The 20180-nt window shown below is 42.6% G+C and overlaps 1 protein-coding gene across 2 annotated transcripts in view; it reads right to left on the bottom strand.

Moving 5' to 3' along the window:
• NF1 (neurofibromin 1) overlaps window positions 1–4940 on the bottom strand; it is a 256616-nt gene extending 251676 nt beyond the window's left edge. The window contains exon 1 of one of the 2 annotated variants that reach the window (XM_004385390.1): window positions 4675–4940. In XM_004385390.1, coding sequence (XP_004385447.1) covers window positions 4675–4734 — 60 coding nt within the window. In that variant the 5' untranslated portion in view covers window positions 4735–4940. The remainder of the gene's footprint in view (window positions 1–4674) is intronic. The other variant, XM_004385389.2, reaches the window with a different exon arrangement.
• Window positions 4941–20180: the final 15240 nt, after the last annotated feature.

Below are 20180 nucleotides of genomic sequence, written 5' to 3'. Positions count from 1 at the left end.
GAAAACTGAGTGGGGTCAGCTCCCAATGAACTGTTGTAGCACAGAGAGATGCTGTTAAAATATTAAAAATCATCGTATATTTAAACTAGAATGAGAACCTCAGAGATTCTCTAGTCAATTATTTTCCAACAGATGAGAAAATCTAGGACCCATAGAGATCCAATGGCTGGCATAAAGACAAAGGCAGCGAACAGCAAAATAAAACCCATGCCCCCAATAGGACTCCCAGTTCAAAGATGGGCAGCACGATTTGACAAAGTACATCTATAAAACATGGATAACACCTGCACTGCCCACTGCAAAAGTATCAGTGAGAACATCAATATATAGGGACCTATAAATGCACATAAAAGTATTGTGTCTTGGAAACTGGTTTCAAGGGGTAGTTGAACACTACAGTGGCATTAAATTCAGCAAAGAGCCCTATGTTTTGCCAGAAGGAATCACTTTTAAGAAAGTAGCAATCCAGAAGGAAAGCAGAGGCAGTAGCCAGTTTTCAGAGTTACAGAGGAAATAAGCAGATAAAAAGTAAAGGCAACAGGTATCTAGCAACAGAAGGAAGAGAAGGATTAGTCCATAGAAAGCTACAGAACTAAGTAAATGTTCAAAGAAAGGAAATCTTAGTAAGCTTGAAAGTGAAAAGGAAGAAGCTCACATAAACACTAAAGATGCTAGACCAGGAGGGCGGGGGGCTGATTGAGGACCAGCTGGAGGAAAAAAAGATGAGTTCCAGCATAAGAAAAAGCACTATTTCGCACTCACCATAAAATTATTTCACTATAAAAAGAGTATTCATTTTCAAGTTATTATAAGTCTTCATAAAAATGGTAGATCAAGCTTTAAGAACAAGGCTAGGAGATTTTTTTAGTCCAGAACAGCTTCAAAGTTTTACAAATCTATATACTTGGTCAACTAACATGTGGTTTGTAACTTCGAAGAGACTTACCAATCATTTTATACTGTTTTACACCGCATATTCAAAGGGCATTCATATTAGCATTCAGTTGACAAGAACGGCTAATAGTTGGTATATGCTATTACAAACCAAAAATCAGTTTATTCTATAACGTATTCTTAAAAATGTTACTTTTTGACTTTTTACTTGTTCCGATATGGAAAATATAAGTGCTTTAATAAAAATGCACAACAAATCATTTTTGGATGCTTTTTTTTTTTTTCAATTTCTTCAACACACACACATACACACAAACTTCAAATAACCACATTTTTCCTTTACTCCCTTTTAGAAATAAAGCCCTGCAGGACTGGTGGGACACAGAGCTAGGTGGGTCATGTGAACAGGTGTGGTATGCCCAGATATTCTTCCAACTAAAACAAGAAAGGTTCTCTCCAATTTGTTAAGAACCCAGTTAATGAGCCACAATTTAAAGCAGCACTCCTGAAGTTTGCCAATTTTAATTTAGAAACTTACTATTCAACACCATAAAGGCAGGCTAAGGAGAGGCAGAAGATACAACTGATGCATTCAGCTTTCTGGCTGTCCGTTTTTACAAGTGCCATTTCCCTAATCAAGGACGTAATTACTTTTAAAATCAGTAACAATCATTCAACTTAGGCCATAAATAATAGGTTTAGGTGCACTATCAGCAGGTTTATTTTATCCACTTGGAAACAAGAACTTGAACTCAAAATGTCAAGATGCAACACTGCCAATTACTTCTTTTAAATGGGTCTACTGCACGGAGTTGCTGAGCAATATCCACCAGAGTACCATATACCCGTAATCAGCAGCGGCTAGTAATGCATCTCCGCTTTAATCTCTACAAATATCAGAAGTCCAACCAAAACATCAATTTCAGTCATAAACAAATTGCTATCTTTAGCTATGCACATACTCTCTGGGAACTGAAGTGTTTTCTACATACACGCATCTTAAACTGTGATAAAAAGAAGCTCAACTCTCCCTGGGCCCAGTGAAACAAAGTTTGGACAGTGTTTCCAAAATTAAAAAATTTCAGAAATACTTGTAATATGTGCAATTCTTATACAAATATCTCTCACTAAATGTACAGCTTTTTCTCCCTCCAGGGCTTTTTGTCTCCTAACTATACTTAACAGATTACTAAAACAAATCCTATGGGATACTTCCCAGATTATCTCCCTGATTTCCAGCAGAGTAAGAATCTTGCTATTCTGCTGTATGACCTTGGGAAGTCACTTAACCTCTCTGTGCCTCAGTTTTCTCATTAAAAATACACATTTCCAATGTTAAAATGAACTCTAATTTGAATCAAACATTTACTACTTCTATAATAAATGAATGTACCTTATGTTAATCACAGAGCCCTGGTGGCGCAGTGGTGAAGAGCTATGGCTGCTAACCAAAAGGTCAGCAGTTCGAATCCACCAGCTGCTCCTTGGAAACCCTATGGGGCAGCTCTACTCTGTCCTATAGGGTCGCCATGAGTTGGAATTGACTCAATAGCAATGGGTTTGGTTTGGTTTTATGTTAATCACTGAAAATGCTTACACTTGTGAGCTTTAACCTTGTTAAGAGAAAAATGTAATAATTTGCCGTATACATCTATCCTTTAATGACAACATAAGGAATACAGAAAAATGCTTCTGTTTAAAAAATTTATCTCCTTAATTTTTAACAGATGGTGGCGAGTCTGATTCCACAATACACATAACAAAGCAAACAATAAAGTCTATGGTCTTTCAACACAGGGGACAGAGAAACATTTTCTCACATTAGTGAGCATCTAATCAAAATCATTCCTCTTTTAAAATTTAGAGAACTATCTTTTCTTACGTGGTGGATAAGCCTAGAGATCAACAGGTAAGAAGTGAATAAAGCTAAAAAAAAAAAAAAAAAGGAAAACAATTGTGCCAGGAATCCTCTAAATTCCTACATCCAGACTATGCTGCCCACAAGATTCAGCTTTAGGGTTCTTCTGGATGCCGTTTAAATACTTTTAAAAATTACACAGAGAAAGCCTTTTCTATCATGTATTAAATCTAATGCCCTATCAATGATGCAATCTGTTATAATCAGTAACATTTTACTTCATCAGATAGATGAGAATTTGCATTTCTGCCCCCAGATATACTGAATGATAATCTACAGTTTAACAAGATCCCCAGGTGATTCTTAGTATAATTTCCTGGGACCTTGTTAGAAATACAAACTCTTAGCAGGCGTTCAAACCAGAACCAACCAGGGTTCAAAGGCCTCACAGTAGAGTTGGTTAAATGCCTTTTGGCCCGGAAGCAGGAGGGGCAAAAAAACTCCAAGTCTCTGACAGCTCTGCAATTCTATTCTCAACTTCCTCTGCCTATTCCCAAATATCTTGCAGGTAGGTCATAAACACTACATGAGTCCTTACAGGAAACGTTCATGGGTCAAATAAGAGAAGTCCCCACCCCACCCCCATTCAGCTCCTCAAATCAGTTTTATGATTATATCCAGTAAACAAAATAGATTGACTCAACCTTAAACAATTTCCTCATCACAGGAAGCCCATGGTAGAACTGCAGCTGCAAAAAGCATCCCTTTAAATCATCCCCAACCACCTACAGTAACACAAAGTTAAACTACTTCCCACCGACAAAAGGCTATGTGTGCATTCATTCTGAGCGGACCCAGGATTTAATATGTGAAGCTCAGGGATTAAAGAGTCACCTCCTCAAGCTATGAAACTTTTTTTTCCCATCCCAAATATTCTCAATGACAGTTCTTGGTCATCCAAGAGAGGAGAATTAAAAAACAAAACACTAGCTGAATTATCGGCTCCAGGACCACATCCCAGCTGTCTCTGCTCTCTGTTCTCACCTCAGATGCAGTTTCCCACTTTCCTTTCACCTTTCTCCTCTTACTCCCCAAGATTCTCACTCAAAAAAGCAATATTCACATTCTCAGACCACCAATGAAATACTGGGGAAACTGCAAGTACCAAGGAAAGAAAAAGGGGAAAAATATTTCAGAAGCCCGGGGGAACAAGAACCACGGTTTCCACTGCAAATGGCAATGTGAAAGCCGGTCTTGTCTCACCAGGACATGGGGGGACGCCCGTGTGGGCCATAAAAAGATAAGCAGTGTGTGTGCGCTTGGGGCAGGCTGAGGCGATGGAGCAGAAAGTCAGTAAGAAACCTGTGCTTTCCCTGCTTTCTTCTACTCTTCCCCCTCCAAGAGAGGAAGCTGAAGAAACTGGGGGAGGGGCGAGATGTTATCGTTCTCCTATTGGGGGTACACAACACAGGCCTTAGAGTTCCTTCAGTCACTCACCCCTAGTTAAGAGGTCCACGGAGGGAAAACGGAACTCCTAATCGTTACTCACCTCCGTTAAAACAAAAAAAAAAAAAGTAGGGGGGGCCTGATTAAATCCCGATGGAGAGCCCCTGAAAGCACCCCCAGGTCACTCATCCCTATTAGAAAGCGGAAGGGCTGTGGATAAAAGGGATGGAAGGTCGGATGGGTGGACAGGGAAAAGGCCCCACCCCCACTCCCCGATTTAGGAGGGAAGAGGAGCCTGAGCTACCAGCCATCCCCTCCTTCCCCGCACCTCCCCCCTTTGCCACCCCGACTCGCCCCCTTCCCTTCCTCCACAGCCTGAGGCAGCCACGGGGGCGGCGGCTGCTCCTTCCTCCCCTCACCCACTCCGTCCCCACCCCGACTGCGCTCCCACCTCCCGCCCGCCACGGGCCCGTTACCTGCTCGTCGAAGCGGCTGACCACGGCCTGGACCCATTCCACCGGCCTGTGTGCGGCCATGTCCACCCCGCGGCCGGGGGGCGGCGGAGGGACGGGCCGGCCGGCGCCCAGGGCCGGGAAAAGGGCGGGGAGCGGGGGCTGAGGTGAAGGAAGAAACGAGGACAGGGTCTGAGGAGTGCAGGCTCCGAACGTTCCCACGGGGGTGGGGATGGGGGGTCTGCGCCAAGCCGGGAGGGGGAGGGGGGAAGGGGGCGTTGGCAAGGCGGCTGGGGGGGGGGGACGGGGAAAGGGGGACTCGGGGAGGGGAGGGGGCCTCTTGGTCGCTCTCCCCACTAGCGCCGTCTCCCCACAGCCATCACAGTCCGAGACGCCGCCATGACACCCCACCGGAAGTGGGATCCTTTCCACGGCCCGGGGAGAGGGAGAGCGAGCAAGCTGGAGATTGAGAGCGCGGCTGGGAAAGGGGAGGGGGAAGCGAGAGGGAAGGGGGCCTTCTGCGCATGCGCCCGCCCCGGCCGGTTTCATTAATGAAAAAGTGAGTCCTCCTGGAGGTGACGTCACCTCACTCCTCAGGGCCCAGAGGCGCGCGTCCCTCTACGCCGCAGGACTCTATTAGACTTGGGCGCTGGGCTCAGCCCGCGAGAGTCCGAGCTGGCCCCGGGGCATCCGCTCCCATCCATTCCGCCACATCAGGCTCCCCCTCCCCCGCCGGCCTCCGGGTTTGGATTGCTCCCCGGGTTGGAAGTTAGGGCGTCCTGAGACTAGCATTTCCCCCAACGCACAGATTTTTGCGGCTACTCTAGCGGGGAGGCTGGGCTGAGCTGTAAACTCTCACAAAGAATAAGGCACACAACCTCATAGACTACTGTGAAACAGGGAAAATTAAGGTCAAGAGAGATTCAGTGATTTTTTTGTTAAAAATTGCATAAATCCAAATACCAGACCCCACTGGTAGTCGAAGTACTTGGTCAGTAATCCTACAGGCTAAACTTTCTCCGCTAAACTGATAGGCACCCAAATTAATAAAATTTTTGCACAGTTGATAATAGATTCAAGTTTTATCCTCAAGTCTTTAATGGCTGCACATACATTATTAATTCAACAAATTCATCTCATTTAAATCTTCCAACAAATCTTTATTATCCTAATATAATTGATGAGGTTAGTCCACGGAACTTCAGTGATTTGCCTGAGGCCAGAGATAGTAGGTGGCAGAGTCAGGATACAAACCCAGGTGGTTTAACTCCAAAGGCAATGAATGCTTCCTACACCTGAGAGACAGCTCTCCTGAAACAAAGGCGTTCTCTACGCCCCAGTAGCGGAACTGGAAAGGATTCCATGTGGAGTTAGTTGGTTATGACAATTTTCTAGGAAGAGGATTACATCCAAAACAATGGATGATCCCCTTGTATCTGACATTGGGCGTTGGAATGAGTTATTTTTATCTTCCTCAATACATTTTACTTGGGAAAAAAAAAAACCAAACCCATTGTCCAGTCAATTCTGACTCGTAGTGACCCTATCAGACAGAGTAGAACTGCCCCATAGGATTTCCAAGGAGCACCTGGTGGATTCGAACTGCTGACGTTTTGGTTAGCAGCCATAGCCGCTTAACCACTATGCCACTGGCGTTAAAAATGAATTTACTAATCCTGAGCACACCCTAATGGCAACACAGAAGAAGCCTGAGTGACAAGGTGAAGTATAACCAGAATTTAAATTTTAACAAGAAAATCCACAAAGCCAATAGCCCATGTACAGAGAGATATATCTGTGAGAAGAGTTTCCAATGTTTGCTGGTTGGTGATTGTCCAAAATATATATTAAATTAATTAATGTTTCATTCCACTGGATCAAAAGACTGAGTCTGGACAGTTCTTTGGTCCATTCTTTAAGGATGCAACATGGATAATGACTAATTTCTTTTAGATGATGTCAAAAATGATTATGACAGTGCAGAAGAAAAGAATGAATATTAAACAAATGTTCACAGATGTCTTCGCTAACTAGCACCTGTAAAAAAGCTTTCATTCATGCCCCTCCCATCCCCAAAGCATCCTCCACTTCACTGTTAAATGTCCAGACCCATAATCTTCTTTTCCTTTTCTCATATTTCCTCTGAAAGTCCCTAATTACTTTCTTGTTGCCATGGACTTCTCTATCTATTCCCCTCATCTTTTTGCAACACTGGACACACTACCCATACCCTCAGCTCCCTTGCCTCCAGTGGCATTCCGTTGCTGAGGTTCCTCTGGTTTCTTCTCTGATTCCCCATTCCTCTCTAACTCTGGGGTAAGATACCCAAACTTCAGGCCTTGGCCCTCTGTTCTTCTTCCTTTACTCAGGCTCCAGCCAGTACAGTACATTACTAAACCTGCTGCCATGGAGTCGATTCCAACTCATAGCAACCCTACAGGACAGGATAGAACTGCCCTGTAGGGTTTCCAAGGCCGTAATCTTTATGGAGGCAGGCCACCACATCTTTCTCCAAGGACTACCGACCTTTCCATTAGCAGCCGAGCACTTTAACCACTGCACCATCAGGGCTCCTGTCGTTGTGGTTAGGTGCCACCGAGTTGGTTCCAACTCATAGCAACCCTATGTACAACAGAATGAAACACTGCCCAGTCCTGTGCCATCCTCACAATCATTGTTATGCTTGAGCCCATTGTTGCAGCCACTGTGTCAATACATCTCATCAAGGGTCTTCCACTTTTTTGCTGACCCTCTACCAAGCATGACATCCTTTTCCAGGGACTGATTCCCTCCTGATAACATGTCCAAAGTATGTGAGACATAGTCTCACCATCCTTGCTTTTAAGGAGCATTCTGGCTGTACTTCGTCCAAGACAGATTTGTTCATTCTTTTGGCAGTGCATGGTATATTCAACATTCTTCGCCAACACCACAATTCAAAAGCGTCAATTCTTCAGTCTCTCTTATTCATCGTCCAGGTTTCACATGCATATGAGGTGAGTGAAAACATCATGGCTTGGGTCAGCTGCACCTTAGTCTTCAAGGTGACATCTTTGCTTTTCAACACTTTAAAGAGGTCTCTTGCAGCAGATTTGCCCAATGCAATGCATCTTTTGATTTTTTGACTGCTGCATCCATGGGTGTTGATTGTAGATCCAAGCAAAATGAAATCCTTGGCAACTTCAGTCTTTCTCTGTTTATCGTGATGTCGCTTATTGGTCCAGTTGTGAAGATTTTTGTTTTCTTTATGTTGAGATGTAATCCATACTGAAGGCTGTGGTCTTTGATCTTCATCAGTAAGTACTTCAAGTCCTCTTCACTTTCAGCAGGCAAGGTTGTATCATCTGCATAACACAGGTTGTTAATGAGTCTTTCTCTAATCCTGATGCCACGTTCTTCTTCATATAGTCCAGCTTCCCAGATTATTTTCTCAGCATACAGATAGAATAAGTATAGCGAAAGGACACAACCCTGACATACACCTTTCCTGACTTAAAACCATGCAGTATCCCCTTGTTCTGCTCAAATGACTGCCTCTTGATCTATGTATAGGTTCCTCATGAGCGCAATTAAGTGTTGTGGAATTCCCAGTCTTTGCAATGTAATCCATAATTTGTTATGATCCACACAGTCGAATGTCTTTGCGTAGTCAATAAAACACAAGTAAACATCTTCCTGGTATTCTCTGCTTTCAGCCAGGATCCATCTGATATAAGCTATGATATCCCTGGTTCCGCGTCCTCTTCTGAATCTGTCTTGAGTTTCTGGCTGTTCCCTGTCGATATTCTGCTACAGGGCCCCTAGTTCATCACTAATCCACTAATCTGCATGTCCTGTCCTGTTGCCTCTCATGAGTGCCAAGCCTCTCGTTACACTCAGAGGTCTAGAATTCACCTCAACTTCCTCTCCAGTTAAATTTATTCAGTTCCACTAAACCAATATTAAATGCCCAAATGCCTAGTATGTGCCATGTACCATGTCAGGCAGCACACAGTACAGCAGAAATTTTAAACTAATATACCAAATAAGGCAATGCCTAGAGACTGTGGTGGACTGAGGAGCACATACCCCATTTAAAGGGGTGGCTGTCACTCAGCTCCAATCAATTATTGCCATGTAAGAATGTAGGCCCAGTGCTGCTAGATCTTCTGGTTATTTAAGAGAAGCTGGAGATCCTGAACTTATATAAAGTCTTCCAATGTTTACATAGTGGCAGCCAGTTTATATTTTTTAAAACACCGTGCAGCCAAACATAATTACTCTGCTGTTTGCATTTAGCTCATGGAGTACCAGTTTGACTAACTGGTCTAGTGGAAAGGCATGGGCTTCAGAGTAGAATAGAATTAAATTTGTACCCCAGCTTACTCCATTCTGCCCATCCAATATGAGAGTGTTCAGGGGAACTACCGGTGTTTTAAATGCATCTCTCCTATTCATTTTCTGTTTTGTTTTGTTTTGTTTTTCTAACCAGGCAATAATCTCTGCCAATTTTTTCTTCAAGAGTCTTGTTCCAACAGCATTCTCTCCATTCTACCCACTCCCACCCACTACCTCCACTGGCACAACCAACCGTGCCAGCGTCCAGAAGAACATGGGGCTTTGAGTCAGACCTGGTCCCCTTCAGGCCTAAGACACTCATTTCCCCAGCTACTGAGAGAGTTAGTGGCCAACAGCTCTCAGCTGAGTCCTTTTCCAGGCATTACCCTCAGCTCAAGAGAGCTACCTCACACCAGGCCACGCCACTAGCAAGGGAAGCCTGCATCAATAACTGGTAGATGCAGGCCTCAAGGTGAGTCCATTTGAAGGGCTACCTCCACTCCAGAGTTTCCTAAGGGATTAGCTGAGGACTTTGCTGTGACTGTGTTTAGTTCAACTTCTTCTGCTCAGTCTTACTCCTTTCACTCTCAAAGTATTGATCACAAGGGCATTCCCTAATAAATTTCCTTTTTGCAAATCTCCATCTTAGGGTTTGTTTTCTAGAGAATCTAAACTAAACCAATTAGTCCCATGAGCGTGATCTGATCCAGTGCTGCTGAATCACCCACCAGCCTGCTGTCAACAAGGACCCCAGGTGAAGCCCTGATAGCTCTGGCATGCTGTAGCAGTGCGACTGTTAAAACTTGAACCAGTGGTGATCACATGGGGCGAGTGAGATCGAATACCAATGGAAGAACGCACCAATGGAAGGTCAATCTACCAGGCCTTTTAAAAATATGGGGGAAATAGTAATTCTAAAAACTATGGAATTGGAGAGATTTTGTTGGAGTAAATCTATGCTTTGGAGAAAGACAATGAAAGGTTGGGAGTAATTAATCACCTTATTAAAGGTTAAATAGTGTCTCCTTAGCAGCATATAAAGGGAAGGAGGGACAGAAAAAGCTGAGTATCAGGCCCAGGACTTAATTATAAGAGTAATAGAACTCAAAAAGGTTGAACTGCTCAGCCCTGGCAAGCCTGCTATTCCAAAGTCAGGACCATAGTCAGGAAGTAGCGAGAGCCTGACATTTTGGTTGGGGCATTTGGGTTGGTGTGCTTGAAAACCTTAAAGCCTCATATCCGAACTTCTAGCTTGATTGGTATAATATAGTTTATAAAGAAAATCTTCTACATTCGACTTTGGTAAGAAGCGTCTGGGGTCTTAAAAGCTTGTGAGCAGCTGTCTAAGATATTCCACTGGTCTCACCCCTTCGGGAGCAAGGGAGAATGAAGAAAACTAAAGACACAAGGGAAAGATTAATCCAAAAGACTAATGGGCTACAACTACCACGGCCCCAACAGACTGAGTCCAATACGACTAGATAGTGCCCAGCTACCACCACTGACTGCTCTGACAGGGATCATAATAGAGGGTCCTGAACAGAGCTGGAGAAAAATGTAGAACAAAATTCTAACCCACAAAAAAAGACCAGACTTACTGCCTTGACAGAGACTACAGAAACCCCGAGAGTATGGCCCCCAAACACCTTTTTAGCTCAGTAATGAAGTTACTCCTGGGGTCCACCCATCAGCCAAGATTAGACAGGCCCATAAAACAAAATGAGACTAAAGGGGCACAACAGCCCAGGAGCAAGGACTAGAAGGCAGGAGGGGACAGGAAAGCTGGTAATAGGGAACCCAAGGTCGAGAAGGGAGAGTGCTGACATGTCAAGGAGTTGTTAACCAATATCATAAAACAATATGTGGACTAACTGTTCTATGAGAAGCTAGTTTATTCTGTAAAACTTCATCTAAAGTACAATTTAAAAAAAAAAAAAAAAAAAAACCATATCCCTCTGAATGCTCCTGTTAGAGACTGGTGTATTGCCCCTCATGTTTGAAGATGATGCAGAAGTATTTACCCTGCAAGTCAACATATACCCTACTCAGAATCTACCTGCACCTTTCCTCCTGTCTACCAGTCCAATAACTAAAGTCAAGTCATAACATAACCCCACTGGGGAAATGTTGGACCTACTAAAAGAGGAAAGGCACTATATCCTGAAGGAGCTTCATAACATATATATACTTGCAGGAGCCAGGAGAATATGTATGGGATTGCGTCCCGAAGATGCTGAATTGGGGCAGGAGGGAGAAATAGGACAGCATAAAGCTAGATACCAAAAAACCAAAACCAAACCCATTGCCTTAAAGTCGATTCTGGCTCATAAAGAACTTATAGGGATCCCAAGGCTGTAAATGTTTACAGAAGCAGACTGCCACATCTTTCTTCTGCTGAGTGGCTGGTGGGTTCGAACTGCCGACCTTTTTCAGTTAGCAGCTGACAGCTTTAACCACTGCACCACCAAGACTCCTTAATGTTAGATAAAGGAGAGTTTATTGATATGAGCATGTTCTTGTAATACAGTATGTACATTCTGGCAAGGACGCCAGGAGATAGTGCTAACAAGTTACTAGGATAACTCTAGAAAGCTTGGAGAAAGTGATGGCCCACACTAGGTAAAGCAGAAATGTCGGAGCCATTGTGACAGACAATGAAAGAAGGGAGCAAAAGACTTAGAGACATGGGCATACTAGAGTGTATCTACCATTTATATCCCACCAGCTGACTATCTTCTGCTGTTCATCAGAAGCAATAAGAAACGTGCTAGTGAGAGGGGCATGAGCATTACTGAGAAGCTCAATGGTGATCTCTGTAGGCCAAGGCTGATGGTGGGAGATGCTATTCCAGAAGTAGGCTCACTGAGAGCAATGGGCCTGATAGGATCTTGATGAAATCAAGACCAGGTGGCCAAACTTAACCATCAGAAGCAATTTAAGCGGCATTGTTATGAGTGGCAAGATTAGAGTGGCAATCAAGGGGTCCAGACCCACAGAGAGCTAATGAGATAGTTAATAGATAGAACACTTTGTACCCAGAAGAAAGATAGGCAGCCAACAAGGGTTCAATCTGTCCAGTTTTAAAAAATCCAGGATGGAATGATGGGGAGGCTGAGGGAAGCTACCTATTAAAAAGTCAGAAGCTACCTATTAAAAAGTCAATCTCTTGTTCAGTTTCTGGACTCGAGCCAAATTTCAGACTCAGAACCCATTGAATGATGAAGACTGGCCTCCCAGCATGTGTATACAATAATGAGCCCCCTGGTCCTTCCTGAATGTATAATTAGAATAGAAATACTTGCCAACAGAGACTTGTACACCAATGTCCATTGCAGCACTATTCACAATAGCCAAAAGGTGGAAACAATCTAAATGCCCATCAACAGATGAATGGATAAACAAAATGTGGTACATACATACAATGGAATACTACTAAGCCAGGAGGAGAAATGAAATCTTGATACATGCTGTAACGTGAATGGAGCTTGAAGACATTATGCTGAGTGAAATAATCACAAAAGGACAAATATTGTATGACCTCACTTATGTAAAAAGGCAAGAAAAGCCAAATGTATAGAGACCAAAGTTTATTAGTGGTTACTAAGGGTGGGAAGGAGGGGGAAAGGAGTTAGTTCTTATGGAGCACTGAGTTTTGGTTTACAGTAATGGAAAAATCACATTGATTAAGGGTAGGGTTGCACAGCAATTATTGTAAGTATGATCAATAAGTTGCATATTTATAAAAAGTTAAATTGACAAAAGTTGTGTGATAGACGTACTTACAATAATGACCAAAACAAAAACAAAAAAGAGTAGCTGCTGAGGCTGCTTATGTACAACCAAACACCTCGTGGGATTTTGTTTCTTGGTTTGGAGGTTTAGGGTCATGGTTTCATGGGACATTCCAGTTAATTAGTCTAATAACCTGTTTAGTGTTTCTGTTCTGCCTCCTAGTTTGTTGTGTAGTGCCTGGGGTCTTAAAAGCTTGCAAGAGGCCATCCAAGGCACAACAATTGGTCTCCATTTCCCTGGAGCAACAGGAGAAGGAGAGTTAGGAACAGGAAGAGGATATGGAACGTATGTATGGCTAATTGCCTCCACAAACAATTGCCACCTTTGCAATGAGACCAGAAGAACTGGATGGTGCCCAGCTACCATTACTAAACATTTTGATCAAGGAGTCTATAGAGGAATCCTGATCAAAGGGGGGAAAATACAGAAGAAAATTTCAAATTCTCTTGGCCTCCAGACTTTCTGGAACCATGGAGAGTGGATGAACCCCTGAAACTATTGCCCTGAGATAATCTTTAAAACTTAAACCAGAAATATCCCTTGAAATCTTCTTAAAATGAAACAATAGTTTAGCTTAACTAGTAAAAAATATCTGCGTTAATCATTATGCTCTTTTAATAACTATCTATATGGGATCAAATTGACAACAGGAACTCAAAAGATTAGGTAGGAACCTTAAGGGGCAGTGAGTTTATGTTAACGGAGGAAGAACAACTCAGAAATGGAGAATAAGAATGGTTGCACAGAACGTAATCAATGTTACTGAATTCTACATGTAGAAATTGTTGAACTGGTGTATATTTTACTGTGTATATTCTCAACAACATCAAAATAAATAAAATTTTAAAAATAACACTATTGATATAAGAATTAAAATAATAAAATTATATGCTGACACATTAAAAAAAGAAGAAGAATAGACATACTGGGTAACTGGCAGAACCACCACAATAGTTCCTTGGTCTGTGGAGTAAGAGCTATCATAGTGGGGAAGGCCAAGTGGAACCTTCTGAAACTTCTCCCCTACTTCCAACCAAGATACTAAACTTTTTAAAAAATTGCATCACCTGGGGGAATGGCAGAGGTTTGAGTGCATATACAGAGTAGCCAGGTGGCAGAGATGGAGACTATGTACAGACCCAACAGCCTGGGCTTTTACTCATCAAGGCTGATCTAGCTACTGATGCTGCCAAATGCTCAACCTGCCAGCAACAGAGACCAAAATTGAGTCCCTGATAAAGCACCATCCCTCAAAGAAACCAACCAGCCAGTTGATGGCAAGTTCACTTCCTTCACCCTGGAAGGAATAGTGATTCATCTCAACTGGAATAGACACACATTCTGGGTATGGGTTTGCTTTTCCTGCCTACAGAGTTTTTTGTTTTGGGAGGGGAGGTTAGCCAGCACTCTGCAAGTTTACGGAGTGTTTGATACACTGACGCGGGATCCTATGTAACATTACATTGAACCAAAGAAACTATCTTACAGCAAAAGAGATACAGCACTGGGCATGTGACCATGGGATCTATTGGTCTTATAACCACACTAGCCAGAAACTGCTAGCCCAATAGGGTGATGGAATGGCCTTTAGAAGGCACAACTGAGGCCCTGCTTGGAGTTGATACCCTGAGAGGAGGAGGAACCATTCTCCAGGACAAAGTATATACCCTAATCAACGACCATTTTGTGGTGCTGTGTCCCCAGTAGGTAGGATACGTGGATACAGGAGCTGAGGGGTAGAAGTACGAGTGTTCCTGCTTAACATCATTCTCAGTGATCCACCTGGGGAATTTGTGTTCCTGCCCGCACAACTCTGCACTCTGCAGGTTTAGAGATCCTGGTCCCCAAAGGAGGAACACTTTCACCAGGGGACCCAGCAAGAGTCCCATTAAACTTTAAGCTATGGCTGCCCCCTAGTCACTTTGGGCTGCTCACAGGAGTCACCATCCCAGCAAGGATAATTGGCCCTGATCATCAGGAGGAGGTAGCACTACTGTTACACAATGGGGGCGGAGAAGAATACATTTAGTGACCCACTGGAGCATCTTTTGGTTCTCCCTTGTCCAATTTTGGTAGTAACTGGACAAATACAGCAGCCACAATCTGAGAAGGGCATAATGACCAGAGCCTCAGACTCTCTCAGGGATGTGTGTTTGGGTCATCCTACCATGAAAGCCGCTGAGGCCAGCAGAGATACTATTTTAGTGTCAGGTGACTCTAGAATGGATAGAGAAGGGAGATGATGATTATCAGTTGTGGTCTTGAAACCAGAGCTATAGTTCATCCTACTAACCATATTCTTTTCAGTTTCCCCAGGAAAAGAGACCAACCTGAATATTGCAGGAACTCTTCCCAGAACTTATTATATGAAGAAAGTGGATCTGAGCAATGCAAGGGTTGGGCAATAGTAGGTGCCTTGGTGTATCTCTTCAGGTTGGAATCCCTCACACCCACACCACCCCTAATGTTGTGGGTGTTAGTAGCTGATAGCTCTCTGAGACTCTCCCAGGAATTGCTGTCAGGTGAGGAGAGCCACATCACCCAAGGTCATACCCCCTCCTCATGACAGCCCACTTCCAATGACGGGGTGACACAGGGGTATAAAGGCCTGGCCCCCTTGCCTCAAGGTGGGACTACTCTGAAGGGCCTTCTCAGCTCCAAAGCTCCTTGTGGGAATGGCTAAAGTCGTTGTTGCAACTATGTCTTAGTTTAACTTCTTCCTTTGGCCAATTCCGCTTTCTTGTTCCTCAGCAGGTGTTAAGCCCAAGGGCACTCCACAATGAACTTCCTGTATGCAAATCTCCGCCTCAGAGTCTGTTTCTATGGGACTACCTAAAACACCTGGGTTCAAATGACAGCACTACTTTGTACTAACTCTGTGACCCTGATAGGTTAATTCACCTCTCCAAGCCCCCCTTTCCACATTTCTAAGTGGGGATGATAATATAACACGTGCTTCATAGGCTGTCATGAGAGTTAAACGAGATAACATATAGAAGGGGCTTGGGACAGTGCCTGGCAACCAAGTAGGTGTTTCCCAGTTGCTAGAAGAGAACCTGACAAGCTGGGAATAGAAAAGATCCAGTTTGACTCATGAAAGAAAAAAGAGAATAGCAGTGGAAATAGAGGGGAGGAAAGAGAGGGGTTACTTGTGTGCATGTGTTAGAGGGGGTGTCAGGGAACATTTTGTTGGAGAGAAATACAGCACATACTACCTAGTTGCCTAGCCATCATTCTTCCCCTTCTCCTCCAATGTGCCCACTTTAAAAACAAAAATGACCGCAAAGGGTATATACCCTTCTGTGTATGTTGTTGTTGTTAGATGCTATCAAGTTGGTTTGGACTCATAGTGACCCTATGTGATAGAGTAGTACTGCCCCATGGGGTTTTCTTGGCTGTAATCTTTATAGTACCCAGACTCCCTTTCTGCTAAAGGTGGCCGATTGACCTAATTCTGCCAATGAGATGTGAATAGAACTTTATTGGGTGGAGTTTCAAAAAAAACTATTGTTTTCCTGATTTAAAAAAAAAGACAGACTCAGCTGTCATGCAGCTCTTGCCGTTTGCCATTCATTCTTCTCCTTCTTGCTGACAGCAGAAATTCAAAGCCTGGCGGTGAAGCAGCCATTTTGCTGAAGATTGCAGGGCAGGAAGCTAAAAGAAGCCTGGGTCCCTGATACTTCCTCAAGCAATGAGACCAGCCCTGAACTGCCTACCTCTGGAGTTCTGGTTACATGAGAAAAATAAAACCTTCATTTTTTTAAGCATGTGCATCCAGGTCTCAGTTACATGATGCTGAATGCAACCCTAACAGATTCCAGTGAGTAGAAAGAAATGGGAAGAGAAAAGGGCTTTAAGTAGTTGTTGAATGAAGACCCAGAGGAATGGAAGAGAGCTGACTTTCAGAAGTGTTACTATGGGCTATAATCTGAATAATATACATAGGCATTACCTTCATTTTTGGTTGCTAGGTTTCTTCTCTAAATGCAATACCACCACCAAAACCGGGCCACGTGGGACCCAGGATTTATTTGGGTTATTTATCATAAAATAAGTATTTATATCATTATCATAAGTAGTAATAGTATCATTAGTACTATTATAATAAAACACTGTTACAGAAGCATTGAGGAGTGAAAAGAGAAGTTAGACCTAGAAATTGACTCTATCATGTCTTTGCTCTTTTTATCTGAGCCAGAAATATTTCTTTTTTTCTATCCTTTGAAGTTCACCTTATCCCTCATGGCTGATCTTGCCCTGATCAATCCATTCCTTATTCCCCTGACCTTTATTATTATTTTATTTCATTTTTGGTGAAAATATACACAGCAAAACCTGCTCCTGTTCAACAGCTTCTAGACATAATGATCAGGGTCCCCTGACCTTTAATGCACACATAGTCTTCTTATCTTCATCTCAGGTATGCTAGGCTTCTAGCTCCTAGCAATACAAGCCACAGGAGAACCATAATAAATTTGTTTTGACTGACTAATCAAAGAGGAGCAGCCGGAAACAATTAGTTACTAGCTAATTGTTATCAACCACCTATGTAACAAAAGCTACTATGAGGACTGTGATGGTTAAGGTTATGTGTCAACTTGGCTAGGCCATGATTCTCAGAGGTTTGGCAGATTATCATGTAATCATCCTCCATTTTGTGATCCGACGTGAGCAGCCAATCAATTGAAAGACGAGTTTCTTGGGGGTATGGCCTGCATCCAGTACATATGGATATTCTGGCAAAGCTCTCTCTCTTTCAATACTGCATCCGTCTTGTCATTCTCTGACCTCTGGTTCTTGGGACTGAGCTGGCAGCCTACCGCCTGACCTGCAGATTTTGGATTTGCCAGCTCTGCAACCCCATGAGCCAGCAGCCTTCCACCTGACCTGCGGATTTTGGGTTTGTTAGCCTCTGCAACCACATGAGTCGGAAGAAGCCTCCAGCCTGATGCCTAACCCACGGATTTGGGACTTGCCAGCTTCTACAACTGTGTGAGCCATTTCCTTGAAATAAATCTCTCTCTCTCTCTCTCTCCATATATATATGGAAACCCTGGTGGTGTAGTGGTTAAGTGCTATGGCTGCTAAGCAAAATGTCGGCAGTTCAAATCTGCCAGGCACTCCTTGGAAACTCTATGGGGCAGTTCTCCTCTGTCTGATAGGGTCACTATAAGTCGGAATCAACTGGACAGCAATGGATTTGGTTTTGTGTACACATATATATATATGTATATAGATGCTTCACTGGTTTTGTTCCTCTAGAGAACCCAGCCTAAGACAAGGACTTATCCTATGTGAGTGTTCTGGTCTAGCCATTAATGTGCTGTTACAATCCATGCAATATTATCTATGGTATTTAATATATTACAAAATATATAAAATATAAAATACCATAAATAGTAATATTTTTACTAACAGCATTGTGATTTCTTCGGCCTCTTGATTTATTGATCTTTTCAAAGTTCTGGTTCTAAAGTTCCACTTACTTTGTTACTTGTTTCATGGCTACTATACCTGAAAAGATCCCTCAAAAAGATACATATACAACTGGATGGAGTTCATCATCAGCTATGCTTACTATGCAATGATATTAATTTTTCAACCCTATTCACTAGTTCTGCCAGGGTGCTGCTGCTCTTGATGTAATGCAGTTAATGTACTTCCATTTCCCCCAATGTCAATCAGTTGTTTTTCTAAACTAACAAATGGATCAAAATCCACTGAAACGTTTCAGTTGGAAGATTTTTAAATGGGTTAGAAATTTTGATTTCCAAGTTTTAAAAGTGTGCAGCTATGAGAGTTTTTATAAGTGCATACTCATGTTTTTAGCAACAAGACTACGTAACTATGGAAACATTTCCAAACATCTGTTTTCAAAATGCCCCCTCCATAGCATGTCTTTTTAAGAAAGGAGTATAAGTCCTCTCTTGCTCATTGTTAAATGACACCTTTATCTCAAAGGTCACATTATGTGTGTTAATTTTTTTCTTTTTAATATTTAGGGTACTACTGACACCCTCTGGCCTTTACAGAAGAGGTCAGCAAATGTAGCTGATTTGAATCTGGATAATATTTAAAAAAAAAAAACAAAAGTTGCCATGAAGGCGATTCCAACTCATGGCAACCCCACGTATGTCAGAGTGGAAATGTTCTCCACAGGGTTTTCAATGGCTGATTTTTTGGAAGTAGATCATCAGGCCTTTCTTCCGAGGCACCTCTGGGTGGACTTGAACCTCCAGTTGAGCACATTAACCATATACACCACCCAGGGACTCCAAATATCATCTATAGATCCACTTAATTAGGCACAGGTAAACTGCAGTACATCACAATGCATTTAGAGTGGATAAATGAATGAGGACATCAATGTCTCCATGCTGTGGACTCCCACTCTTGGAGAAGAGAGAGCTGCATGAGAAAAGACAGACATAACAAACATTGGCTACCTCCTCTCCTTTCCCTGCCCACATTCCTCCCCTGAGACTCAGTAACCAGAGAACAGTCAACCAGAAGCCACTCCTGGAGTAAGAAAGAAAGAAGCCATGATTAAAAGGTAACTGCTGGTACTGATGTAAGGGTAGCTATACGGTACAATAGAATAGAATAGAGTCCAGAAATGAACTTTCACATTTAAGGTTGATTGTTAACAAGAATGCCAAGATAATTCAATGGGAGAAAGAACAGTCTTTCCATCAAATAGTGCTGGGACAATTGGATAGCCAAATGCAAAAAAGAAAGAAAGAAATTGGACCTCTACCTTACACTTTACACAAAATTAACTCAAAAGGGATCAAAGACCTAAATATAAGAGCTAAAACTGTAAAACTCTTAAAAGAAAACATAGGGGTCAATCTTTGTGACCTTAGATTAGGCAATGGTTTCTGAACTATGACACCAAAAGGACAAGCAATTAAGGAAAAAAATAATAGTCTGAACTTCATCAACATTAAACTTTTATGCTGCAAAAGACATCAAGAAAATGAAAAAGACAACTTACAGGATGTGAGAAAATATTTGCAAATCACGTATCTGATAAGGGACTTGTATCTAGAATATATAAAGAACTCTTACAACTCATTAATAAAAAGACAAATAACCCAATTTAAAATAGCCAAAGGATCTGAATAGACATTTCTCCAAAGAAGATACATAAATGCAATCATCACTAGAAAAGATGCTCAACATCATTAGCCACCAGAGAGGTGCAAGTCAAAACCATAATAAGGAATCACTTCATCCTACTAGGATGGTGTCTTAGGCATCTGGTACTGCTATAACAGAAATACCACAAGTGGATGGTTTTAACGAAGAGAAGTTTATTTCCTCACAGTTAAAGTAGGCTAAAAGTCCAAATTCAGGGCATCAGCTCCAGGGGAAGGCTTTCTCTCTCTGTCAGCCTTCTCATCAGTGTTCCCCCGGAC

This window comes from Trichechus manatus, unplaced genomic scaffold (genome assembly GCF_000243295.1).
Source record: "Trichechus manatus latirostris isolate Lorelei unplaced genomic scaffold, TriManLat1.0 scaffold00138, whole genome shotgun sequence".
Lineage (NCBI taxonomy): Eukaryota > Metazoa > Chordata > Mammalia > Sirenia > Trichechidae > Trichechus > Trichechus manatus.
The sequence above is the reverse complement of the archived record's forward strand: the minus strand, read 5'-3'. Positions and strand labels throughout refer to the sequence as shown.